Genomic DNA, 27,405 nt, shown 5'->3' with positions numbered 1-27,405 from the left:
TGGCTCTTATTTTCTTATCCATTCACCTACTCTATGTTTTTTCAGTGGAGCATTTGACTCATTTATTTTTAAAATAATTATTAATAGGTACTTAATTATTGCCATTTTGTTTTTGTACCTATGTTCCTCTCTTTTATTTCTTTCTTCTTTTTTATTTATTTATTTATTTATTTTTAGAGAGGGAAGGGAGGGAGAGAGAGAGAGAGAGAGAGAGAAACATCAATGTGCGGTTGCTGGGGGTTATGGCCTGCAACCCAGGCATGTACCCTGGCTGGGAATCGAACCTGGGAAACTTTGGTTCCCAGCCCGCGCTCCATCCACTGAGCTACGCCAGCCAGGGCTCTTTCTTCTTCTTAAACAAGTCACTTTAACATTTGTTGTAACACTAGTTTAGAGACAATAAATTCCCTTACCTTATTCTTGTTTGGTAAGCTCTTTCTCCTGTAATTTTAAATGATACCCTTGTTGGATAAAGTAGTGTTGGTTGTCAGTCCTCACTTTTCTGTTCCAGAATGACTCAGTAAAAATATCAGTATCGGTCAGGGTTCTCCAGAGAAACAAAACCAATAGGATATGTTTTTTTTTTAATTTTTATTCTTTAAGTAATTGACTCACATGATTGTGGGGTCTAGAAAGCCCAAAATCTGTAAAGCAGACAGAAGTTTCAGACAAGAATTGGTGATGGAGTCTTGATTCTAAAATCTGTAGGGCAGATGACCAGGGTGGACATTCAAACAGGATTTCTATGTTACCAGTCTTGAGGCAGAATTTCTTCTTAACTGTGAAACCTCAGTTGTTTTTCATAGGATCTTCAACTGATTAGATGAGGCCCACCAACATTATTAAGGGTGATTTCTTTCACTTAAAGGCAACTAATCATATATGCATATCACATCTACAAAATATCTTCATAGCAACATCTAAATTAGTGTCTGACTAAAGAACTGGGCACCATAGTGTAGTCAAGTTGACATATACAATCAACTACCACAGACTGTTTCAAGGTAAAGCTCTGAAATATATTTTATAAAAAAGATACACATTGAAGATCCTTAAAAGTAGCCCAATTGGGTAAATGAGTGATTTCAGTAGCTTTGTGGCTCCAAAACAGACATTTAGCAACAACACAATTTTCTTGTGCATGCCAAGAGAAGAGATGCCCAGTTCTTTGATGCACTCTATCTGATAAAAAAAACACTCAGTAATTACAGTAATCCAAATGATTTTAGAAACCACCCTGGCACTTGTAACTGTTCTTATGTGGCGTGTTTCTGCTGGAAGGAAAGTGATCAGAAAGGCCTCGAGGCTGACACAGCTGAGTAAAAGTGAACTGATATGTATATTTGCAATCTGGAAATTTTGCCTCAAGGCTGACTGAAAGGCAGACAATAATATGTTGCTCTTTATTACATGTTGAATTATGGCAGAAAAGATGCTGCCGACAACTAACATGTCTGCCTGAGCTATGTTGCAAATAAACACTGCAGTGGATTTTCTGGATACAGAAGGTGACATCAGTATCAGTGTGACATACAGACTGGCAAACAGTCCCAGCAGAGTGATGATGATGTTTGTAGAAGGTAGGACTAGATACTGGATATATTTGAATGCCAGGTACCTTCGGAAATCTTTCATATGATCTCGATTTGTAAAAGCACTATATCGGGCAGGATTCCTGTAGCGAGGTAGAAAAAAAGTGATGTAAGATTAGATATAAACAAAAACTTAAAGTTAACTATGGTTTAGTTCAAGTAATTCAAATGTTTTAGCCAGCTGGCATGCCAATATCTTTCTCATATTTAGACCCAGTTTCACAGTAGGTCATGTTACCACATGAAATTATTTATGGTGGCAATTGACTACAAAGGCAAAATCCATCTTTTATTTCCATGTTTGCTAAACACAGATTGATATCCTTACTTCGTGTTTGATTTCACCCTTCTGATTATTTAGCTTAAGCAAAGAATTAGAAGAAATTTTCCTGCATGGACAGATCCACAAATCAATGTCACAGAAAAAACCTTTAGACAGCAGTTGGTAGGAAGGTGAGGATTCTTCTTGGTTACCACATGCTTCTATTTATCTATTAAAATATTAATAACACAAGAAATGGTACTTTTACAATAAAGTTTCTGTGTGAAATGAGCAAATTATAAGAAAACTGGGATCTGAAGTGTTCTTTCCTCTAAGCAGAAGCACTGGTCAGAATTACTGCAGCTCACAAATAATTATTCACATTGGGATGCTTCACATTTAGTAAGCAGCATGCCTAGAATACCCGTTCTGCTCACCTGCACCCTCCTTTATGTCATGTAGTGTCTAACACCACACCACCAGCATGAGCCTTGTGTGAGGCAGATATCTAAAACATCATTGATGTATTAATCTTCCTCAAGATACACTGAAGGCACAATTCCAATAGCACCCCACCGCTCACTCTGTCCCTGTCTTCTCTCTCTCCCTTCCTCTTCACTTCTTCTTCCCTCTCTGACCTTCTCTTTCATTAAATTACTTAGAAATGTTTGTGGGGAGATAGTTAAGGTCAGCTTAACTTATTGATTTGTATAAACAGAAGGCAAATTGCAGATTGTGAGCTGATACAAAATCTGAAGAGATGTATTGTGAGGGAAATTTAACTTAAGAAGAAAGCTACCACCCTGGCTAAGTGGCTCAGTTGGTTGGAGCATTGTCCAGTACATCAAAAGGCTGTGGGTTCGATCCCCAGCCAGGGCACAAGCCTGGGTTGTGGGTTAGATCTGTAGTCAGGGTGCATATGGAAGGCACTCAATCAATGTTTCTCTCATCTCTCTCTTTCTCTCTCTCTCTCTCTCTCTCTCTCTCTCTCTCCTTTCCTTTCTCTCTCAAATCAATAAACATATCCTAGAGTCAGGATTTAAAAAGAAGCTACATAAGCATTTTATATCCCTTATAAATTCTAGCCTGCTAATAATTACTATGTTTGGTGACAATCGCCACTAATAGCTCCATCCCTGGGACATGCCTGCAGTATTTCTGATATCAAAGCTTCTAAAACATTCCCAAGATTTTTTTATAGATATATTTTACTGTGATAAGAACTTTTAAGATCTACCATCTTAACAACTTTCAAATATACAATACAGTATTATTATTTTTATTTTATTGTGGCTCAACACAGTACTATTAACTACAGTCTCCGTGTTGTATATTACATCAGCAGGACCTAATTATTTTATAATTGGAAGTTTGTATCCTTTGACCACCTTTACTCATTTTACCTATCTCCTGCCTCTGACAACTAATGATTTCTTCTCTGTATCTATAATTTCCATTTTTTAACATTATAAATGTAAATGAGATCATACAGTATTTATCTTTTTCTAGTTTATTCTTAGCATAATGCACTAAAGATCCATCCATGTTGTCACAAATGGCAAATTTCCTTTTCAATGGCTCAGTAGTATTTATGTGTATATACCCCCAAAATTACACTCAAAATGACCCAGGCTGAAATACTCAGAAATTTAAAAACCTTTATAACCCTATTCATGACATTGACTTTCAAAAAGCAAAAGGAATTTACCACTGACTTTTAAATACTAGATATGAGAAAGGGTATCAGCTAATTGTTTATTCATTCTTTATTCATTCATCCATGGAGGGACACAGGTTGCTCCCATATTTTAGCTATTGTAAGTAATGTGGCAATGAACATGCATGTGTACATGACTTTTTGAGTTTTAATTTTTTTGAGAAAAGTCCACACTGTTTTCCATTGTGGCTGTGCCAATCTTTATTCCTACCAACAGTGCATGAGAGTTCCCTTTTCTCCACATCCTCACCAACACTCTTAATTTCTTGTCTTTTTGGTAACAGCCATTTTATCAGGTGTGAAGTAATCCCTCATTGTGGTTCTGATTTGCATTTCCCTGATGATTAGTGATGTTGAGCATATTTGCATGTACCTGTTGGCCGTCTGTATGTCCTCCTTGCAAAAATGTCTATTCGGGTCATCTGCTCATGTTTTTAATCAGATTGCTTTTGTCCCCAAGGTGTATGTCTAGGTTACAATATCCACAGGGGTCACAAATTCAAATGCCTTCAGGTTCCAGAAAGCCAATCTATAATAAATGAGTAACATCTTATCTGAAGGGAACGGTTCATCAGCTCCAGCTTATTGTAGCCATTTAATGGTAAATCTATTTGTTATTTCAGGAGCCACAAGTCAGACTCTTAAGAGAGATCAGCCAAAGTTTTACTGAGGGCAATTAATTCAAATTGGTTTGGCATTTTGTTTCCTGTAGTCTTCACATCATGTGGGCCAGATAAAGCCCAGCCACCACTCTGCAGTTTTTGGTGTCAACACTGCTAATCTCATACCCAAGAAAGAAACATCACTGGAGTTCTTAAACCATTGGCCACAGTAAGTTCTGCATCTAAACCAAATGTGGAAGGGGAAGAAGGAAAGGAATTATCCTTTATTGAACACCTCATATATCCCAGGCATTGTGCTCAGTCCTTCATTTTCTTTTAATATTTTAAATTGCTCTATGAGTTATAGGTACGCTTACCTTCCCCATTTTACAGATGAAAGAAAACTAAACCTTAGAGAGGTTAAGTAACTGAAAGTCCCATTTGACTAAGAGGTGATGGAATGATAGAATCCAGGCTTGTCTGGCTAGCAAACTTCTGTTCCTTCCTGTCCCAACAGGTTCACTCAGAGTTAACAGGAGCTTATACCTGAGCCCCTTTTGTTAATGTGGGTCATAAACTGGGGTATCAATACTCAAAGATAAAAATGTCAAACTTGCTGTGTTTCTTTTCTCCCCACCTTTAAAGTCATTAATACCCATTTTCATTATTATTGAAAACACCATCTTTAAGAAAACACCAATTCTGCCCTGGCTGGTGTGGCTCAGTAGGTTGAGTGCTGGCCTGTGAACCAAAGGGTGGCTGACACAATTCCCAGGCTAGGGCACGTGCCTGAGTGGTGGGCCAGGTCCCCAGCAGGGGGCGCATGAGAGGCAACTACACATTGGTGTTCCTCTCCCTCTCTTTCTCCCTCCCTTCCCCTCTCTCTAAAAGTAAAAAAATAAAATCTTTTAGAAAAAAAGAAAACACCAATTCCCATAAAACGGTATCTACTGACTGATTGCAAATCTCATGTGAATTAAATTTTAGTTCTTTTCCCTGAGGCAAAAATCTTGAAGTGTTTATATTTGTCCTGTTGTGGAAAAGAAACTCATGCTATCTATTCTTTCTCTTCAGGCAAAGTGAAGTTATTAGGCAGCCAAGATCATATACTAGAGCCAAGTTCTCAGGCAACTTTTGTAATAAGCTGATTTCACAAGCAAACCTTCCCCTGTCTGCCTTTCTCCACCAATATCCCACACCACCACCTTTTATGTATATGTGGGTGATAATTACTAACCATAATCAACCTCAAACAGGTTAAATGTTCCCCTTACCTGTCACCCTCAATGATAACCACAATTACCTGGCAATTAACTCTAGAAACTCAGAGGGAAAATCACCCACAAAATGACCCAGACAGAAATACCAAGATCTTTAAAAAGTTTTATTGCCCTATTCATATGATTGACTTTCAAAGCAGAACAAAAGCAAAAAAAAAAAAAAAAACAGTGAATTTTGAGGAATATATATAAGGGTGTGTGCTAATTAATTTGTTGTTTAAATGATGCCTTTCATCCATGTTCTATAGCTTTTCAATGATACAATAGAATCAAAAAATTCACTGGGGAGGCTCAGAGGGTAGGGCCATTGATCATCAGTAAGCCTGCCACCCACCAAATCCACTAGGCCAAGCTGGATGTAGTCCCAAAAGCAATGGGACATTGGCTGTCACTAAGAAATTCTGTACAGACGCAGGGAAAATTTGATGAGCACCTACATGGTGAGAACTGTCAAAGTCAATTTAATATCCAACCAGGTTGAGAGCCAGGAGAAAAAGAGAATATATTTTATAAAAGATTTTATTTATTTATTTTCAGAGAGAAGGGAAGGGAGGGAGAAAGAGAGGGAGAGAAACATTGATTGGTTGCCTCTCGCACGCCTCCAGCTGGGGACCTGGGCCACAACCCAGGCATGTGCCCTGACCAGGAATTGAACCAACGACCCTTTGCTTCACAGGCTGGTGCTCAATTCACTGAGCCACACCAGCCAGGGTGAGAATGTATCTTACATATACAAGGAGTTGGCAGGGCTTGAGTTAGTGGTGTCTTTCAGGGAAACATATATATTCTCACCAACTGAGAGTGCTCCCACATGAAAGTAAGCCCCACAGTGGATGCAAAGGTGATTAAGATGTACTATCATGCTCCCAAGAGTGTTTTCAAATACCTGATGCAAGAGAGACCTCAGTCAAAGGCTACTTTCAAACCTCAACTAATAGCTCTATTGGTTTCCCAAAGCTAGAATCAGGAGAAAAGTCTCCCATATGCACTGTGGAAATTATAATGCAATTTTCAGCCCTGGCTGATGTAACTCAGTGGATTGAGTACCAGCCTGTGAACCAAAGGGTCACGGGTTCAATTCCCAGTCAGGGCACATGCGTGGGTTGAAGGCCATGACCCCCAGCAACTGCACACTGATGTTTCTCTCTTTCTCTCTCTCTCTCTCTCTCTTCCCTCCCTTCCCTCTCTAAAAATAAATAAATAAAACCTTTTAAAAAATAAATAAATAAGTAAAATCTTTCAAAAAATAATACACTTTTAAAGATATTCCAAGAAAAAGTCAGAAAAAATAAAGGGTGGTAGCACGTGAAAGTCTCTCCGCATATTTCCCAGTCTGAGACTGTCTGTCTGGGCGTCATTCTAAAGAAAAACTATTAAGAAGATTATCTCCAATGTTATCAGCTTACACTTTCAAACCCTCTTCTTCACTTAGTCACTAAAATCAAAAATGCACTGTTCCCTAGTACACTCCATTATGCTTCCTTCACTTCAAACCTTTGTTCACACCATTTTCTCTGACTAGGTCATTCTCCAACAGTACCCATGTTTCAAAATCTGTACCAAGTGCTACCTACGTACTAATGAATGAAGCCTTCCCTGATACCCACACATGCCCTCACTGGTTTCATTTCCATTTCCTTAGAACCTTTGATGGTTGGGACAAGATATATTCCTTATCTTTGTATAACTCTACTGTTATTTCTCATCCCAGACTTATTTTCCTAATGAAAGAGATATCAAAGTAATCAACTGAACATGAGGACACAGGCATTATGTAGGGGCCTTAAAGAAAGTGGTAAAAAATTAATCCAAGAAGTTAAAACCCTTTTTTCTCCCTCAACTCCCTTACCCATTCACCCCTACCTACCAAACTATCTTGAGTCCATATCAATCTTTACCTCCTTTTCCCAACCGCTTAAAGAGGTAGATGTTTTCCTTCTACTCCAACCAATTCTCCCTCAACTTCCCCCTGGGCCCTCTTCCCCCTAACCCACAGGTGGCACACACAAGGCCCACGGGCCAAATCCAGCCCTCCACCTTGTTTTATCCGGCCCGGCACCTTGTTTCTACCCAGCAACAGCGCCGAGCTCTCACGTAACAGTTCAGGAGTAGTTCCATGTACACAGTCCTGAAGTTACATTCGGCCCTTTGAAGGTGACCACGAGGCTGATGTGGCCCCCGGTGAAAATGAGTTCGAATCACCACTTGCTCCTTGTTTCGATCTCTGGCTGCCACCCCCAACATTGCAATGGCACTCCTTTCACTGCCTAATAATCGCTTGTCAAATGTACTGTATTTTTTTCAATTCTTTTATTTAATAGACTTCCTCACTGCATTTGACCCTTGTAATTATTCCTTCCATGTCGATAAATTTTATTCTCTGACTTCCCACGATGCCACATTCTCAGGTGTCTCTGACATTCTGTTCTCTACCTCCTTCACTGACTCCTGAACTTGACTTGCTCCTAAAAATGTTAATGTTCCACCCTGGCTGGCGTAGCTCAGTGGATTGAGCACGAGCTGCGAACCAAAGTGTTGCAGGTTCGATTCCCAGCCAGGGCACATGCCTGGGTTGCAGGCCATGGCCCCCAGCAACCGCACATTGATGTTTCTCTCTCTCTCTCTCTCTCTCTCTCTCTCTCTCTCTGAAAATAAATAAATAAAATCTTTAAAAAAATGTTAATGTTCCCTAGCATTCCACCATCAGTACATTTCCTTTTCCTATCTACACATTCCTATGTAATCTTCTACCTTAAAAGATACCTCTTTAGAGAACCTTTGTGCAATGTTGGTGGGAATGCAGACTGGTGCAGCCAGTGTGGGAAGTAGTATGGAATTTCCTCAGAAAACTGAAAATGGAACTGTCTTATTGTTACAGAACAGAGGCAAGGGTAGTACGATACACTATTACCGCAATAACTCCCCACTAGGTTCTCATTGTCCAACGCCAGAGGAAAGACGTCTCTCAATGCCAGAGATTCGTGGAAAGGAAATGTTTATTTAAAGCTACACAGACTTAGAGTAGTGACCCAATGTCTTCATTAATATATTAAAGTCCTTTTAGGATACTCACAGACACACACAGTCCTTCCTTCTCCCTCTCCCCTAATCTGGGGTACTATATCGCAGGAAAAGTTGTCTGTGATTCAGGCTCCCGGCACCACCAGCTGTGTTGCCGTCAGGATCTCCAGCTAATCCAAAGCCATGTGGCACCTGCTCATGGCCCACCAACAAGAGTCATTTTTCTTCCAGGCAAAGTCTTTCCTACTTCCTAAGCCACATGGCAAAAGGGAGCACCCCAAAGTCACATGGTCCTTACTCTCACCAAAGCTGCAGGGGTCCCCACTCTGGCAAAACTGTGTGGTTCTCTCCTCACATGGCTGCCAAGTCTGGGTTTAAATCCCTGCACCAACATTCCTCTGTACCCCCATTTCCAACTCCTCCTACAATCAGTTACACCTGCCAGCATTCCTGTATTATTCCAAGTTTACTGGGCTGCCATCGTGAGTCTGGGCAGGTGTGGCCCCATGTCATAGAGCCAATCTTCTCCAAGCTCTCATGCAGGTGCTGTAACTAGGGGGAGCTGCCCCCCAGTTACATCTTGGCTGGAAGTCATTTGTATTCCCCTGGCTCAAGGCATGGCCATAGCTAATTAACACATCCATGAAACCAGTTAAAGGTTACAGATATGTTAAATGACCATACCACGGATTAGCTGCAAAGCTGTTCTATGCAAAACAGTTCTGCATGTTCCTACTCCATGTGTCCCTCCCCCCAACTCATACCTGTTGGGGGGCAGGGGGGAGGACACCCTCTATATATTTCTAATATTTCCTAGACACCTTGAGTTCTGGACCCCATTCCAAATCCCCATTTGGGGTCCCCCCTCTGGGCTGCACCCTGTTTCATTATGACCCAGTGAAACCACTTCTGGGAATATACCCGAAGGAACCCAAAACGCTAACCCAAAGGAATATATCCACTTCTATGTTCAGTGCAGCTTTACTCACAATACCCAAGATTTGGAAGCAACAGAAGTGTCAGTAGATGAGGGGATAAAAAAGCTGTGGTACATTTACACAATGGAGTACTATCCTGCTGTATCAAAAAAAAAAAAATGAAATCTTACCTTTTGTGACAGCATGGATGGACCCGGAGAACATGACGCTAAGTGAGATAAGCCAGGCAGAGAAAGACAAGCACCATCTGATTTCATTCGTATGTGGAATCTAATGAACAAACGGAACTAACAAAGTGGAGACAAACTCCACTACAGGGAACAGACTGAGAACTCCCAGCAAGGAGGAGGTAAGGGGCAGGGTGAGAAGGGTGAAGGGATTAATCAATGAAAAAAAAAAAAGAAAAAAGAAAGAACGCTTCATACAGGCAGACAACAATATGGCGATGACCACTGGGAAAGGGGGTGGGCTGAGGCAGAAGAGGGTAAAGGGGGTACATGGTGATGGAAGGAGATGGATGACTTGGGGTGGTGAGCACAGTACGGCATGCAGATGATGTGCTATAGAATTGTACACCTGAAACCTATGTGATTTTATTAACCAACGTCACCCCAATACATTCCATTTTAAAAAAGATGTGCCTTTTAAACTTCAGAGCCAAAGATCCATCTGCCTGCTAGATCTCTCTACTTAGCTGTCTTAAAGGTATTTCAACCCAGAGAAATCTCTAAGTCACTTCTGACTCTCCTTTCTTTTTCACTGTCCTCTCCAGGCTTGTGTTCAATCAAAATCTTTCCAATTTTACCTTATAGACACTTTTTAAACTTTTTCCCCCTTATCTCTTCTGTCTTTTCCACCTTTACTTCCACTACCCCGGTTCAGGACTTCACCAATTCATACCGGGATCATGGCAACAGCTGCTTATCTGCTTATCTGGTCTTTTGCAATCCAAACTGGCTCTTCAACTTGAAAAGTGAAGTGGGCTACGTGCCTGGAGCCACAGCCCAAATGCTGCCTCTACCATTTACTAGCTGTGTGCTACTGGACAAGTTACTTAATCTTCCTGTGCCGGCTTCTTCACCTCTAAAATATAAAGAATAGTACCTAGTTCATAGGGGTACTGTAAGGATTCATTGTGTTCAAGTACAAATAAGGCCCATAGAGCTATGCCAAACATAGCAAGGGCTACATAAATGGGAGCTATGCTTAATATACTAAAAACATGATCAGATAACTTCACTGCTAAAAGTTCCTCATTGCTGTCCATGCCCTAAAATACATAATCTAAGCTCTTAAGCATGGAGCTTCCTTGCCTACCTCTCCTGACCTATTTTATCACCCTCTGGCTGAAATTTTACATTTCAAGACACAAAAGCTCAAAGATCCACACACACGCTATGTCATTTTTTCCCACATAACTCTGTTTACACCGATCCTTCCCTTGAAATGCCTTTCCTCTTACTCTTCACCTGAGTTCCTAATTCTCCGCCGCTAAAGCCCTCATTACTAATAGTTTTTCAACCGTAACTGACTAATTCTAGGGAACGGAAATTCTGGAAAGCTTGTAAGGCTGTAGATGTTCAAACATTGGGTTGCTTCTATTTGTCACGTATGCCCTGAGAATCCCTCATATTAACAATAATCTGTTAGTTGGTAACAAATGATTTCAGTTAATGTTCAATAATGGTACTTAGAGTGAAAGTTTATAATGAAAAACATCAGATTCTGCATTACTTCTTCCAGGCTGGGTTAGGTATGTGTGTTTTGTGTTTCTGTACTTCTTCACGTATATCTATCCATGGTTCTTCCTCATGGATTTACAATTATTTGTTTACTTGTACCTCTCTAAAAAGTGAGTCCATTTTGGACAGGAAAGGGTCTTATTATAGGTGACTATCATAATACCAGTCTCATAACAGGTACTCACAAATTGTGATGAATGAATGAATGTCCAAGGGCATCATCGGTTTTAGGTTCCTTAATCATTCATTCAACACACCTTGACCAGGTGCCTTTATGTAGCAGTGAGAACAGCTATGTGCAGCAGTAAATACATGAAGACGAATGAAAGCCTGTCTGGCTAACTATGGGGAAGACAGACAAGTACACAGGTAATTGCAGGGTGATAGGAACTATAGATCCATAGTAGTAAATGATTTCCACCACCAACCTCTCTCTGCACCTTCTGTCTTTTCATTCTGGAGTATTCCTGAAGTACCACTTTTCACTAATTTCTACCAAGGACATCGTCGGCACACATTTCTAGAAATTAGCACCCGACCTGAAATATTTGAGAGAAGAATTTATGGAAATTTACAAAACAGGAAAACGCATTATACACTTACATAATTTCAGTGACCGTCAGTAACTGGGACAGGAGGAAAACTCTGGGAAAAGAAAAGAAATTTTGGTCACTACAAAAATTTTTTCATCACCATAATTCCATATTTTTTAATAAACACCATAAAATCCTCATCCTTCTCTATGCCAATGTCCAAGGTATGATGTCCCCCCAAAACTGCTAACTCTGAATGATACGTACTTTTAATTTTGTATGTAGTCATTATAATTTATTTATTGAACTCACATTTTATAAAGGCCTACTCTATTTCAGACACTTCAGGTGAGGTAGGGTACAAGACCAACAGAACCCCCTTCTGCTCTCAGCAAACTTACAGGCTACTGCGAAAGACAGTTAATTTAGGATTCAACATTATGATGTAATTAGATCAATGTATTTTGTTTAACATCATTTCTAGCCTTGTTAAGTCAAACTGGAAAACCATCGGAACTGCCATTCATGGCCTTCATCAGACAATGAACATCACTATGTTTTCAGTAATGAAATCTGGCCACTGAATCTCATTAATGACCTTCAAACATCTCTGGTAAAGGCATAGGCACACAGATAGATGGCTAATCTACTTACTTATAGCAGGGGTGTCAAACTCATTTTCACCGGGGGCCACATCAGCCTCACAGTTGCCTTCAAAGGGTTGAATGTAACATTAGGACTGTGTACATGTAACTACTCCTGAACAGTTAAGGGAGAGCTCGGCGCTGCCACCGGGTAGAAACAAGGTGCCGGGCTGGATAAAACAAGGTGGAGGGCCGGATTCAGCCTACATGGGCCTTGTGTTTGCCACCTGCATGTTATAGTAATGTGCGCTTGGCTTCTCTTCTCTGGTTAACTCTGCATGTTAGCCCTAGCTTTCTTGCAAGGCAATGAATTAACATAGCCTATAAAACTAATGCTATTGAATTTGAGGAACTCTGGCCAGTCTGGGAAAAATATTTGCAGTCACAGAAATCTTTGGGGCCACCTCCCACATCACACCACACTGACATGGAAGTATTCCCTGCCCGAGTCCTCCATGTTGTGGATCGCCCGTATTCAGCCCTTACCCTTCTCCTCTTCTTGTTATCGGGCAGAGTTCAGGGGGTAGCCAGTCACCTTCACTGTGTGAGAATAGAAAAGAAATTCAAGACAGCCATAAATTTGGATTCTTCCAGCAATGGTTAGGCTTGGTTGAAATGCTTACAAATTTTTTAAATTCCAATTGTTTTGTGGCTTCTTTTAAGGTCCCTGAGAATAAGAGCTAGCACTAAGTATAGGCAGAGCAATGCACCAGATAAAGAATATAATTTTATGGTCTCTAGGCGTGTCTCTCTCTTTTCTCACTCAAGCAACTGTCCAAGTTCCCTAATTATCACAGTGCCTGAAATTCCACTTGGTGGGGTTTCAGAAGCTTTCCAGTAGCTCTGGCGATAACCCATGTGATTTGATTAAAGAGTGGCTCAAAAGGTTCCCCCTTCCCTAAAATCTCTGTCTGGTCCATCTAAAATAGCGCACTAAATTTTATCAGTATATAATTTGGGTAAAAGCAGTAAAGAGCCCTATTATGCCATAAGCTCTAACTTGAAGAAGGAATTCCTTAACTGACTGTATCAATTCCCACTGTATTGAGGAGGGGAAAAGAGTATTTCAATGCAGCATAAATCAGTAAACATGAATAAAGGGCCCATTATGTGCAAGGTAATGTTTAGGTGGTAGACATGGGTTCTACATCAGGGAACTTACAAGTGGAATATAGATAGGCTACTGGGTACAATATGAAATACTGTCAAGTAGAAAGCTTAAAAAATAACAATAATAACCCTGGCTGGTGTGGCCCAGTGGATTGAGTGCCAGCCTACCAACCAAAGGGTAGCCAGTTCAATTCCCAGTCAGGGCACATGCCTGGGTTGTGGGCCAGGTCCCCAGTAAGGGGGGTACTTGATAGGCAGCCATACATTGATATTTCTCTCCCTTTCTCCCTCCTTTCCCCTCTGTCTAAAAATCAATCAATCAATCTTTTTCAAAACCTTTAAAAAATCTTTTAAAAAATAAAGGTAACAAAAAGGTAAATAAGTTCCCCCCCAAAAAAATCCCTTCTCACTGTCTTGACAAGGACTTGTATCACAAAAGGCAACCTTGGAAAAGTAATGCCTGAGATACTTTTAACAGACCACACTTATATTTCTTTTCTCCCATTCCCTCCTTTGTTCATTTGAGGCATGGCCAGATTTGTTGTTTCCATATCAAAAACAAAACAAAACAAAAACACAATAGAAGCTTCTCCCAAGCACAAAAAATCATAAACATTGTATGCCTCTGAACAACAAAAAGGGGATTCCATAACTAATACTCCGAGGGAACTGCATTAGAACAGGAAATTAAGTCAGACCACCGCTGTTCACAAGCCTCTACACAGCCATCTGCCTTTATCTGGGCCAGGAATGCCACTTCAAAGTCCCTTGTGTGAGTGCATGCGTGCAAATATCGAATCACACGCTACCTCAGAAAGATGTAGAACTCAGTGACTCCCAACCACACCAAAGGCAAAATATGACTTTTATCAAAAGCAACCTGAAATCTGATCAGGTTCATCTACGCTGTTTATAGTTGTTAAGTTGAATCATGAGAAACCTTCCAGAAAAATAAGAAATGCTTATGACCATTTTATGATGAGGCCAAGTTAATATTTTTTCAAGTCAGACTATCTACACATAACAAACGATACCACATGAACTGTAAATTATGGCCTTGGCCAGAGGTAGTAAGAATGGCTATACTATTTAAAATATAACCTTTAATCTGCAGTAATTACAGAACAAATAATACTGATATTCTGCATTATTATGCAGAATAATGACATGGTATCCTACCGTCAATCAGTTTAGAGTCCAGTCAGAAAGAAAACACACACACACACACACACACACACACACACATCTGGTAACTAGCAATGGTAAGTAACAAGACTTAAGTCCTCAATGAGAACACTGAGTCCAAAAATGTAAGGCAACAGTTATGTCCCCATGTGCTGGCAATTGTTTACAGATTTTTCTTCCCAAGTGGTCCTGTATACTTGCTTGTCAGCATGAAAGACATGCTCAGTGCTTCTAATGCAGACATGTTTAAAAAGTAGGTGTTATACTTACAGGACGGTGGCGATTCCAACCAGAGACTCTCCCACTGCGGTCTGCGTAGCCCAAATGGCACCAGGGCAGAATTCTATCTCTTATTCCTTGTAATATGTTTTAGCTGGAAGCAGGGCATAAACTGTTCGATCTACATGGGTCTGTAATAAATTTTTCTCACAGCGTATTTCACAGGAAATATCTGAATCACCACTGCTAATAACTTTGTGTAATCTGGAAAAAATGATACTTGTATTTTCACTGCATAACTTAGCAACTTTTTATATTCCTTCTGAAGACTTGAGGAATGCAGTCTTCGTTGGTTTGAACACCACCTAAGGTTCTGAACAAGTTAAAGCTTGGCTGGCTTAAATAGTCTGTGAAAGGAGGCAGGCTATATACATAAGTAAGCAGACATATAATTAAAACAGATTAAAATTTGAAGGTCAAGGTACAGTAAGAGTCTTAAGGATCTCATACCGTGAAATTTGAAAGTTCTTTGGGTATCCATACGTCCATACCAAGATATACAGCTTTTTTTTTTCTTTTTTGTCCTTTCTTTTCACTCTGTGTGTGAGAGAAAGAGAGAAAAAGGGAGAGGCAAGAAGTAGGCAGGGAGGGAGAGAACACAAGAAACAGACAGTGAACAAGAGTAGGCTTTTCCCTGAGGTAAGGACTTTTATTCTAGAAGCAAGTTTTTTCAAACTGACTATTCAATTAAAAGCAGATTCCAAATGTTGCCAGCCTCCACAACAGAGTTTAAATAATAACATCCCTGCCTCATGTGTGTACAGCCCATTGAGGTCCACATGCAGTTTTCTAGAAACAAGCAAACACTCACAACCACAACAACACACCAGAGCTGGGCACTCATTTTTCAGATGGAAAAACAAGACTTGTGATAAAGCTGGAACTCGTGCAAACATTCATGGACTCTTGGTTCTAGACTATTTCTGCTAGGGCAAAGGAAGGAATTAAGTATGAGTTTGCAAGGAGTTGGGGCTCAGGGGCCAAGCCCATGGAAGAACCTGAAAATCAGAAACTGAAACAGTGTGCTATCACACGTTTGAGAATCCATAGCCATGATCCTTCCGGAAATACTTCCCTGGTTACACCATATTTAGCAGTTTCTCAAAATGCACTATTACTTATTTTAGGGCTCATCAACACTTTTCAGAAGATACAATTCTTGCTAAAGTGCAAGGTTTGGCAGGCAGTGGGGGCTTGCCCTGCCTGACAGTATAATTGCTAGCATTAGGGTGATTGGTGATACGAGCTGTGAAAGAATCCACGGAGACAAAAGGCAGCAAGCAAAGTTTTATTCACTTTCCGAGAGGGGAAGGGGTATGGCATGGAGAGATACAGCAGCAGTGAGGGATGAGGACCTTGAGCTCTTATTGTATTATAACTGGATTATAAAAGGGTACGGGGTGCGGAGGTCGCCATTGCGCGGCCCCTGGGCTCTTGGGGGCTGTCACACAGGAGGCTTGGGTTTGTTCTGCATGAGCTGCAGTTTGTTCCAATGTTATCTTCTACCTGCAGCTGTGGGGAGCGGTTAGTCACCATTGTGTTCTCGCTTCCAGTATTTTCCAGCCCGGGGGACAAGCCCTAAAGAGGAAAATGGCAGTCGTGTTTCACAAGGACACAGGCCTGCTCTGCAAACCGTGCCACGGTAGCAATGGCGCCAGCTTTGTCCTTTCACCTAGGGCGTAGCAAGCTCACGCTTAGTGAGCAGTTTCCTCAGACTGCTGGGGAAGGGACTGTTGGCTCACGGTTGACTGTTTTGTCCTTGAGGATCTGCCTCTAGGGTATAATCGACTGGTGAACAGACCCCCCTGGTCTATTTCAATACCCAAACTCTGGTGCCTGCTCTTTTCTCCCGGACCTATAGCGGAGGGGTATTCTCAGGTTCATTTGCTGATACCAGAACGCAGGAGCTGGACACACAGAACAGGAGGTGATTACCATTTCTTTATAAAAGGAAAAACTGGGGGAAAAAAACCCTCTAAAATTAACCTTCACAGTATGCCTGGTAGGCAGGCCTGTCAGTAGTTCTAGGATGTGAGTTTTCCTTTCTCCATTTTCCTAAGTCATCTTCTGTTAAGTATTAGAAAGTTCCAGAAAGCCCTAAGTGCCACCCCCCACCAAAGAGAAAGGTTTTATATACAGCAGGCTTCCTCAGTAATTTGACTGGGATAGAGAGCACATTCCCTCTTTCTGCAGGAGGGCTGCTCTGACCATCACAGATCCAATGTCATCACTACCTGTCCCTTCCCTGCCCATGGTCTCTGCTATATTTTTGGTGCCTCTCATTTACCCTTTATTACTCACCACCGTGTAGCATGAAAATAACTTTTGTGAGCACTTTACCTTCTCTACGAACATGCTTAAAGGTCCTACAGGGGGAAACTTTTGTTTTTCCACTGCTTTCAGTACAATGTTCTAGATATAAAAAGCTCTCATCCTGAGGAATTAATTTAATAGAAGTACTGATTTACAAAATTTTACTGTTTTTGTTAGAGACAGTGCCATCATCTAGCTGTGTAAAAGATTTTCCCCACATCAGTAGGCAATGGGCAAGTTCCCACCAGAAATCCAAAGGAAAAAATCTGATGATTTACTGTTAACACTAACAGAACTCTCCAGTTTAGGACATTAATTCCTATCTGGTGAAATAATCCAGATTTAAACAAACTTTTCTCTCTCTCTCTCTCTCTCTCTCTCACACACACACACATACACACACACACACACACACACACACACACACACACACACAGATTTTATTACCAAGAGACTATCTGACCTAATTATCCTGGAGGTAAAATACTAATGAATAATAATGATAAAGGATAAAGAACCTCTTACTCTTACCTTTATTCATTCCCTATTCCCACCATGCACACTAGTCAGGCACAGTAAAAATCCATATTGAAGATGAATTTTTATATCTTGTTTCTGTCATCAAATATATTACCTCTCCCTCTCAGCGTTGCACCATCTGTGTGTTTGATCAGCCTTTCCCCCGCAGAAAAGTCGCAGACGTGCCATGGGCACAGACAGGCTGTGAATCTGAGTAACCGAAGAGAAACAGAGATAGAGAGATTAGAGATTTGCCACACTTCTCTGAAGCCCAGATTGGCATGACTCAAGTAACAAGATTGTTGCCACTTTTATTGGAAGACTGACTCACTCCTAATCTCTTGTGACTTCTTAAAATCTGCCTTCCTTTTTTTAAATTCTGACCCTCTAGGCCTGCAGTCTTCACAGTCTCACACATGTTGCCTATTTTTTTCTTTGTGAAAAGCCCACATGCACGTACACGTTGTGCCCTTCAGAGATTCTGAGGCTTTTCAACTCAGGGAGCTCATCATGTATCATTACCACCTCCCTCATTTATCAGATGTGAAACCAAGTCCCTTTCTGGTAAGTGATTTTTTGCAGGTTTGGTGACAGATTAGCATACAGATTGGAACTAGAAATTTCCTTCCTGACTTCTGGCAGTGCTTCCTCCACTGTGTTTTACAGCCTCCATGGACACTACGCAGTCTTGCCTTAGCCACTAAAAAGCTATACACTGCTTGTAGATCATCTTTTCTGAATTATCTCCATCTTTGTCAAGCTGTTCTTTCTCTGGTGCTTACCATTTTTTGTGGGCATTAAGAATTGCGCAAGCAAGATCAATGAGATGTATTGTTTAGCATCTATCCCATATGGTACAAAGCCCAACTGTTTATTTGGTGCAGAGCTGCTATCAAACATGCTGTCAGCCCTGGCTGGTGTGGCTCAGTGGATTGAGCACCAGTCTGCAAACCGAAGGGTTGCTGGTTTGATTCCCAGGCAGGGCACATGTCTGGGTTGTAGGCATGTGAGGCAATCAATCTATATTTCTCCTTCACATTGCTGTTTTTCTCCACCCCCCCTTCCCCTCTGTCTAAAAATAAATAACCTGGATGATAATAAATCAGTGATTTTCAACCAGTGCTCCACAATAATTTTTAAAACATGTAATAACTGACTATTTAGTCAGTGGCACTGACATCTTTTCCCTTAGACTATAAAATAAACACATGACAATAGCCAATACAAAAATAGCAGTCCCATGTCAGTGAATCAAAATTATACCTATTTTTGGTCAGATTGGCAAAAAATACAATACATTTTTGGCGTGCCACTGAATTTTAGTAATTAGTTTATGTACACCATGAGATGAAAAAGGCTGCAAATCGCTGCAATAAACATTTGCATTTTGCAGAGACGACATCAATAACACAAGTTTGAGATAGAAGATTATAAAAATGATTCCGCACTCTGTGTCCTTTATGAACAGAAAGGATTAACCATTCAAACCACCCTAAACAGCATACAATGGGCCTGTAAAACCATTATTTACCCCAGAACAAAAAGTTGGTGACAATTTAAAACTCCTTAATAATTATGGTAAGTTCCAACAATGGTAAATCATGGAGCCATTAAAAATGTTAAGGTACCAAATTCTCTATTGAAATAGAAACACAACCCTAGCTGGCATAGCTCAGTGGATTGAGCGTGGGCTGCAAACCAAAGTGTCTCAGGTTCAATTCCCAGTAAGGGCACATGCCTGGGTTGCAGGCCATGGCCCCCAGCAACCGCACATTGATGTTTCTCTCTCTCCCTTCCCTCTCTAAAAATAAATAAATAAAATCTTAATACAAATTTTTTAAAAAACACAAAAACTTAACAAAAAAGAAATAGAAACACAATCATGCTGAAGTTTCAAGTGGTAATGAAACAGTATGAAATAATATATGGTATGATCACATTTCTATATGAGAAAAGTGATTATGTATCAATTTTTTTCCTCAGAATCAGGAGAGCTAATACAGATACCAAAGGGTTAAGTGTGGTTATCTATATGGAGGTTATTTTCCTTCTTGCTTGTTTATATGGTCTAATTTTTCTAAAGTTAGTCATATCACACTTGTGGTAACATAAACAATACATTTATTCTAGCTAGTGGAAAGTCATTTCTCTTTTTTTTTTTTTAAAGATTTTATTTATTTATTTTTGGGGGAGGGAAGGAAGGGGGAGAGAGAGAGAGAGAGGGAGAGGCAGAGAGAGAGAGAGAAACATCAATGTGCGGTTGCTGGGTGTTATGGCCTGCAACCCAGGAATGTACCCTAGCTGGGAATCGAACCTGGGACACTTTAGTTCCCAGCCCGCGCTCAATCCACTGAGCTATGCCAGCCAGGAAAAGTCATTTCTCTTATAACCATGTAAGACCATCATTACATCACCGTACTTTTGGGTAGTGCTTTCTAATTTGTCAGAATTTTCATAGAATAATAACTTTGAGTGATAAATAGGACAACTATCACAAAGAACTAAAATGAAAGCCAGAGCATGCACGTAACCTGCATAGGAGTTTATAAGTAGCTATTTGATGGTGGAGCCAGGGTTAAAAATGTATGTCTCTTAACATCCAAGGCAGAATACATTTCTGCTATGTCACACGGCTTCCTGTAAGGATGCTTCATCTTTAATTTTCAAATGAGGACATTAAGAAATGCTAAGCAACTTGATTGTTGTTCTATCGAGAGGCAAATAAAATCTGTTCTCCCCAAGAAAGTAGGGGACCTACAGTGCTACTGGAGCACTAGACTGGGGTTTCATTGATGACAGTGCATCGTCACTGTCTCTGTCTTAACTACAGACAGGAGGAACGGTGCAGGCTGACCCAGAGATAACTGAGTCTGACTGCTGCCCATGGGCCCCATTTGAGGCCAATGCAGAGATGGTCACAGTCAAAAGATAATCATAGTCAAAGATAATCTTACTCATCAAATTCAAAGAGCTATCGTAATCCCACGGCAGATACTGCTCAGACAACTGATGACAGACGGGGGTCTAGATATATCAGGAAAGAATTTTCTCATTCATCTCTCTTAGTAGACTAAAAATCTGTCTGACAAAAACCGTTACCAAGGTTCAGTTTGTGCATGACTTCACCCATTCTCTCTCCCTCTCTCTCTCACTGACCCACACACATACTATGGACACACAGTTTTTTCATCTGTTATACAATGAGATGAAACAAAGCCCATTCCCAGAATCTGGTAGTGAGCCAAAGTGCCCATCAAATCTCAGGATGAACACAAGAAACTACAAGCCAGGGCACATGGATCAGATTTGATTTCAGGAACTTCTGGAAGACCCAGACCCTCAGTACATAGCTGCTTCTCACCAGCTGGTTGGTGTCCAAAATCTCACCTGTCAAAGTTCCTTCCCTTCAACATAAAGCTTTGATCCTCATAAAAATGCTAGTGTCCCTGAATCCGTCCTGGGACTTGCACTCTGCTGTCCAGCTATCTTTTCCCCTAAGAAATACAATACTTGATTATTTACACCTCAAAGAAGAAAATAATATTAAATCTGGAAGGATTCTGATAGGCCATCCTATTAAACATTCTTTTTTTTTAAGATTTTATTTACTTATTTTTTACCATGGGGAAAGGAGGGAGAAAGAGGGGAGGTGAAACATCAATGTGTAGTTGCCTCTCACATGCGCCCTACTGGAGACCTGGCCTGCAACCCAGGTGTGTGCCCTGACTGGGAATCGAACTGGAGGCGCTCTGGTTCACAGGCCGGTGCTCAATCCACTGCACCACACCAGCCAGGGCTGTGTTCAACATCTTTAAATGGGCAAATGAGAAGTGACTTTACCAAAGCTGCACAGCAACCTAGTCACAGAAGGAGGACTGACCTCAAGGTGAATGAAGGCAATGCATGCAGATCTTGCTAAAGAGCCTAATGAGAGAGAGAGAGAGAGAGAGAGAGAGAACTCCTGGGGTTCTCAGGGCTTCTATAGGTTGAAAAAAAGGTCTAGTTCCTGTTTTTTGAGGCCCCTGGTATATTTTTTTTTAAAAAGGAAGATGTTTCGAAACACAGTTATGATAAGATGTGGTACATTTTAATTTTTTATTTAACAAATTATTGCTCATAAGATAAAATAATTCCTAGGCAGTAACAATGCACGATTTGCAGAATGATTACATGATTTTTTTAAAATGAATTCTAATGCAGTACAGGACTATGATCTGGTGATAGACACATGTTTAAACTGAAAAGTCTATTCTGTATGAAATATCTCCTAAGAATTCCCCACTGGAATGAACCTTAAAGGCCATTAGTGCATGGAAAGCAAATATATTACATGGCAAGGGCCAGCACTAATTAATTAGGAGGCACTTCTGGGACAGTGCATTGAAAAAACCAGTGAAGAGCTTCTAGGTTCAGTGAGAAAAACTCCAGGACCTTCAAATTTCTAGATGAGAGAACAAAACTCCATGAAGGTAGTTTCACCCAGGGTCGCAGAGTTATCTAGTTACTGAGAATTAGAAGTTGAAGGCCTTGACTCTGAAATACACTTCTCATCACACCATACTACATTCAGTCTCTACTGCGCAGTCTCTAATCATCGTAGAAATTATTTGCAAATGAAGTGGACTTCTGTGTTCAGCCAACTCTCTATTGATCCAGGACATTCAAGGAATTGGGGAAGGAAAGGGCAATGTAACATTCTGCTTTAATGAGATGCCACATATTGACTGCTAGTGGTTCAAAAAATGGAATCGACCAAAAAAACTCATTTTGATTTGTTCCCTGAGAAGGAAGTGTGGTTGGGAAATATGTAAGTTGCCTTTTCCTACAGAGAGAGCCATGAGAAGTCCCGTTCCCCCTTCCTGGATTGTTCTTGCCCCCTGGAAACTTACCTGAGGCATCCCAGTCCTTTGGGGTTCATCTCAAGTCACCCCTCCTCCAGGAAACCTGGGACCACAAAAGCATCCAGGACTACCCTTTGATCTTCTCCAGAACTGGTCCTCTGAGAAAGGCAGTGACAATGCCCTATGCTGACAGATATTTCTAAGTCTTGGTGTGTGTATACATGTCCTCACTACTCAAGTAAATTATCTTTTTCGGCTCCAGCTGGTGTGGCTCAGTGGACCAAGTATCAGCCTGTGAGGGGAGGAGTTGCCGGTTCAAGTTCAAGTCAAGGCACATGCCTGGGTAGCAGGCCAGGTCCCCAGTAAGGGACACACGAGAGGCAACCACACATTGATGTTTCCCCCTCTGCCTCCTTTTCCCTCTCTAAAAATGAATAAAATATTTAAAAAAGAAAATTATGTTCTTCAAGATCAGCGTTCTGCTTTTCTGTGCCTAAATAGTATCTGGCACAAAGGGGTATACAGCCACAGTGCAGAGACTGCTTGGGGGATGATTGATTGGATACTAGAGTTCATGGCCAGCTGTGACAGACTAATAGATAGATAGCAGACTGATAGCTGCCAAAAGGGGTGGGCTGGGTGGGGCCTGGAGGAATTCAGCAAAAGAGAGAAAACTCATGAGATTGTGAGGGGGCGGAATGGAGGGAGGTGGAGGAGAGTATGTGGGGAATAAATGGTCGTGAACAGACACTTGACTTGCGGTGGTGAGCACACAATACAGTGTACAGATGATGTGTTGTGGAACTGTGCACCTGAAACGTATAATTTTGTTAACCAGTGTCACCCCAGTAAATTCAACAAAAAGGAAAAAAAGAGATGTACGGATTGGTAGTTACAAAATAACCACAGGGATGTAAAGTACAGCAGAGAGAAAATAGTCAATAATATCATAATAACTAAGTATGGCGCCCAGTGGGTATTTCAAATATCTGAAAGAAAACTTCGTAATGTATATGATTGTCTAACCACTATGCTGTACAAATGAAACTGATGTAATATTGAAAATCAACTGTAACTCAAAAATAAAAGTAAAAAAAAAATTTAAATGTGAAAACATTTTTTAAATAATAATCACTTGACCATATAAGTGAGACTTTATTTCTGGAGACTCCATCCTACTCAGTTGATCTGTTTTGTTTATTTTTGTAGCCCAATTTCTCTGGCTAAGACTCCCAGTACTATGTTGAATTGTGATGAATCTTTTGTTCCTGATTTCAGAGGAAAGCTTTCAGTCTTGTACCTTTAAGTATCATGTTAGCTACAGGTTTTTTGCTATACGGTCTTGATTATGTTGTGGTAGTTTCCTTATATTCCTAGTGTGGTGAGTGGTTTTTATCATAACAAAGTACTATATATTGATTAATGCTTTCTCTGCAACAATTTGTGAAAGCCCTCTGTTTTTTTCTCCTCTATTGTCTTCATGTAATGCATTACGTTGACTTACGTTTATATGGGTAACCATTCTTGCATTCCACGAATAAATCCCACTTTATCACAATGTTTAATCTTTTAAATATGCTATTGAATTAAGTTTGCTACTACTTTGTTGAGGATTTCTGCATTAATATTCATACAATACATTGGTCCTTTTTTTTAAAGGAAGTATTTTTTTAAAAGATTTTATTTTTTTTTTTATTTTTAGAGAGAAGAGAAGGGAAGGAGAAAGAAAGGGAGAGAAACATCAATGTGTGGTTGACTCTCACATGTCCCCTACTGGGGACCTGGCCCGCAACCCAGGCATGTGCCCTGACTGTGAATCAAACTGATGAACCCTTTGGATTGCAGGCCCATGCTAAATCCATTGAGCCACACCAGCCAGGGCTTGGTCATTTCTTGAAGGGTCTTTGCCTGGTTTGGGTACCAAGGTAATCCTGGCCTCAAAAAACTTGTTAGAATTTTTTTCCCTTCTCTTCAGTTTTTGGAAGAATGTCAGAAGGATTGTTATTAATTCTTCTTTAAGTGTTTGGAAGACTTCACCAGTCAAGCCATCTAGTCCTATACTTATTTTGTTGGGAAGTTTTTGATTAATGATTCAATCGTTTTGCTAGTTATATATCTGTTTAGATTTTTTATTTATTCATGATTCAATCTTGGTATGTTGAGTACTTCTAGAATTTTTAAGGGTTTTGTCCATTTTATCTAATTCATTCAATCTTTTCACATACACTTGTTTGTAGAACTCACATATAATCCTTTTTGTTTTTGTCAAGTTGATAGTGATGGCCTTCTTTAATTTTTTATTTTAGTTGAGTTCTTCCTCTTATTTGTCAATCTAGCTGAAGTTTTACTACTTTTGTTGATCTTTCACTGATTATGTAAATTGATTTTCTATTCTCTATTTTGTTTATCTCTGCTCTAATCATTATTTCCTTCTTCTAGCTTTGAATTCAATTTGTTCTATTCTACCTACTCCCACAAAATACAATGTTTGTTGTTGATTAGAGATATTTGTTGTTTTTCATGCAAACATTACACTATAAATTTACCTTTAGCACCACTTTTGCTGCATCGCTTAAGTCTTAGTATGCTGTATTTTTATTATTATTTGTCTGAAGATATTTTCTAATTTCTGATTTAGTTGATACAAAGGCTGGTCCCTCAGGCAGCCCACATACAGGTTAGAAAGTTTCAGACTCAATCTGTTATGCTCTCTTCAACTGATGGAAGGAGGTTAGAAATCTGGTTATGCCTCCTCCATACTGTGCTACACCAGTCTAAGGAATTTGGGATATGGTGGAACAAGGGTTAATGAAATCATCAGAAAATTTCCTACTATAGTGAACAGAGCTTTTTCCTGAATGGGAATTTGCTTGCTTCCTGTACATCTTTTACTGATTTCCAGAAATCTTATAAAGATTTAGAAGGGTTATTCAATAAGTCAGATTTAAATTAAGGCCTGTTTCATGTTTTCTACCATATATACTAAAGTTGAATAAATTTTTTTGAATCATATTGGAGCACTTGGACCTTACATTTAATTTAGGAGGCCTGAGGAAGTTTATTTTAAGTGTCTGTTTGACAGGCACGTCTAGATTATTTAACATGGTCCAGAAAGTTCTCTTTTAAACAATACATGACTCACATAAACTTCCTGACAACTTTCAACGTAATTGGCATCATTATTTAAAGAGAAAGTGCCATTTAATTACCAGAAAATAAGTTTTCAGTTCTAGGTTTGAGAGAAAGGGAGAGAGAGAATCAAAAATCCACAACTTGCAATTGATTGAAACTTCCTTTGGAATATATTAAAGATTTTGTGGTTTGTTTTTTCTTTGTCAAAGCAAAAGTCTCAGCCCAGGGGTGGGAACAGAAACTGCTCATAATGACCAACGAGTGATTGTTGTTTTCACCACCCTCTTCCTCTTCCTTCTGAGAATCAAAGAAGCTCTGCGAGACCCAGAGCTGACCTCAGCCCCTCTGAGTTTATCTTAAATGAGACACTGACTGTATGATTCTTACTAGGCTTTACAAGAGAACTAAACTTAAATGAGTAAAATGAAAGTGTTTTGATACCAGGTTTGAGGAGGGATGGGTCCTTCTGCCTGCTATATATATATATTTTTTTTCTTTGCTGTTTGCTGAGGCCTATTTCTCTTTCCAAGATACAGAACCTCGGAATACAGACCCCTCTACTCTCTCCATTTGCCAGAGAAGGAACCTAGAAATAATAACCAGTTTCATATAGGTATCAATTACAAAAAAGGTCAAAAAGGTCACAGGCACTGAAGGGCCCAGTCCTTGCCTAAAACTTGCATGATGGGACGGAGGTAGGGAACCAAAATCACTAGAAGCCAGAAGGGGAAGGAAAATAGGGCCACAGGTGGGATGAGGAGACTCTGATAAAGGCATCAAGGATACACCTTCTCCTTCCTACTCTTAGGACTTTCATCTCCCCATTTAAAGTCAGATTCTACTGGAGAGCTGATGAGGGACAAGAATATCAGAGCAATCAGATGGCTGGGTCTGTCTGGGAAAAGTCCAGCCATTGTTAATATAACAAGAGTGGTTTGTGTAACACTGATGTAACCTGGCAGCCAAGGAGAGTGGAATAGAATGCACATATGTGAACAATGACAACTTCACTGTACTAGTCATTGGGGGTGGCAGATGCCATTGAGTGAGCATGTGTACTGTGTGGCCACTGCATTGAAAATGACTGAGTGACAGTGGATTGAGTACCAACCTGCAAACCAAAAGATTGCTGGTTCGATTCCCAGTCAGGGCACATGCCTGGGTTGCAGACCAGGTCCCCAGTAGGAGGTGTGTGAGAGGCAACTGATTGATGTATCTTTTGCACATTGATATTTCTCTTCCTCTCTTTTTCCCTCCCTTCTCCTCTCTCTAGAAATAAATAACTAAAATATTTTTTAAAGGGAGAGTTAAAAAAAAAGAAATGTCAGCTTGCCAGAAACACTTAAACTGTTTCTTGTTTTGGATTGTTAAAGAACAGTAGCAAACCTTTGACATATTTGAGTGTTCATTATTCCTGACGTCTGAAAGGTCACTTGTGTTGGGGCAAGAAGCTCTGTTTGTCAGGTAGTGAAAGTGTAAACTTGGCAGAGATCTTGGATCATAGTCAAACATCAGGAACCTGGAGGGATATTCAACAAACAAAAGAGAAGCTGCGCCACAGGTTTTCAACAGCCTACCCACTCCTACCCACCCCTTCCCGGAGTACTACATGCAAAGGGTGCTGACTGGGATTTCAAAGCACTAGAAATATTCAAACAGTTGTTAAGTAAACTCACCTGGTCCCCACATACTCAA

At 40.3% G+C, this 27,405-nt stretch overlaps 1 protein-coding gene across 1 annotated transcript; it reads right to left on the bottom strand.

The window, feature by feature from the left end:
• Positions 1 to 629: 629 nt before the first annotated feature.
• Positions 630 to 27,405, bottom strand: LOC123824380. Its single transcript, XM_045847526.1, has 7 exons — positions 27,387 to 27,405; positions 27,097 to 27,229; positions 17,853 to 17,947; positions 15,356 to 15,442; positions 12,818 to 12,871; positions 11,758 to 11,799; positions 630 to 1,675 (listed from the first exon to the last, which is right to left on the bottom strand). Exons 2-7 carry the CDS (start codon positions 27,220 to 27,222, stop codon positions 1,000 to 1,002), a joined length of 1,080 nt encoding a protein of 359 aa, XP_045703482.1. The 5' UTR covers positions 27,223 to 27,229; positions 27,387 to 27,405; the 3' UTR covers positions 630 to 999.

Source organism: Phyllostomus hastatus, unplaced genomic scaffold (genome assembly GCF_019186645.2).
Source record: "Phyllostomus hastatus isolate PE091 unplaced genomic scaffold, TTU_PhHast_1.1 phas_contig_551, whole genome shotgun sequence".
Taxonomy (NCBI): Eukaryota; Metazoa; Chordata; class Mammalia; order Chiroptera; family Phyllostomidae; genus Phyllostomus; species Phyllostomus hastatus.
This window is presented reverse-complemented; position numbering and strand designations above follow the sequence as displayed.

Bases quoted from the DNA above. Each gene is read 5' to 3' on its own strand.
- LOC123824380 (XM_045847526.1), bottom strand. From the start codon at position 27,222: ATGTTTGACTATGATCCAAGATCTCTGCCAAGTTTACACTTTCACTAC. The intron at 17,948-27,096 runs GTTTGCTACTGT...TCGGTTACTCAG, and splicing joins AACACTCAAATATGTCAAAG to ATTCACAGCCTGTCTGTGCC. The intron at 11,800-12,817 runs GTAAGGGCTGAA...TTCTTTTCCCAG, and splicing joins ATAACAAGAAGAGGAGAAGG to AGTTTTCCTCCTGTCCCAGT.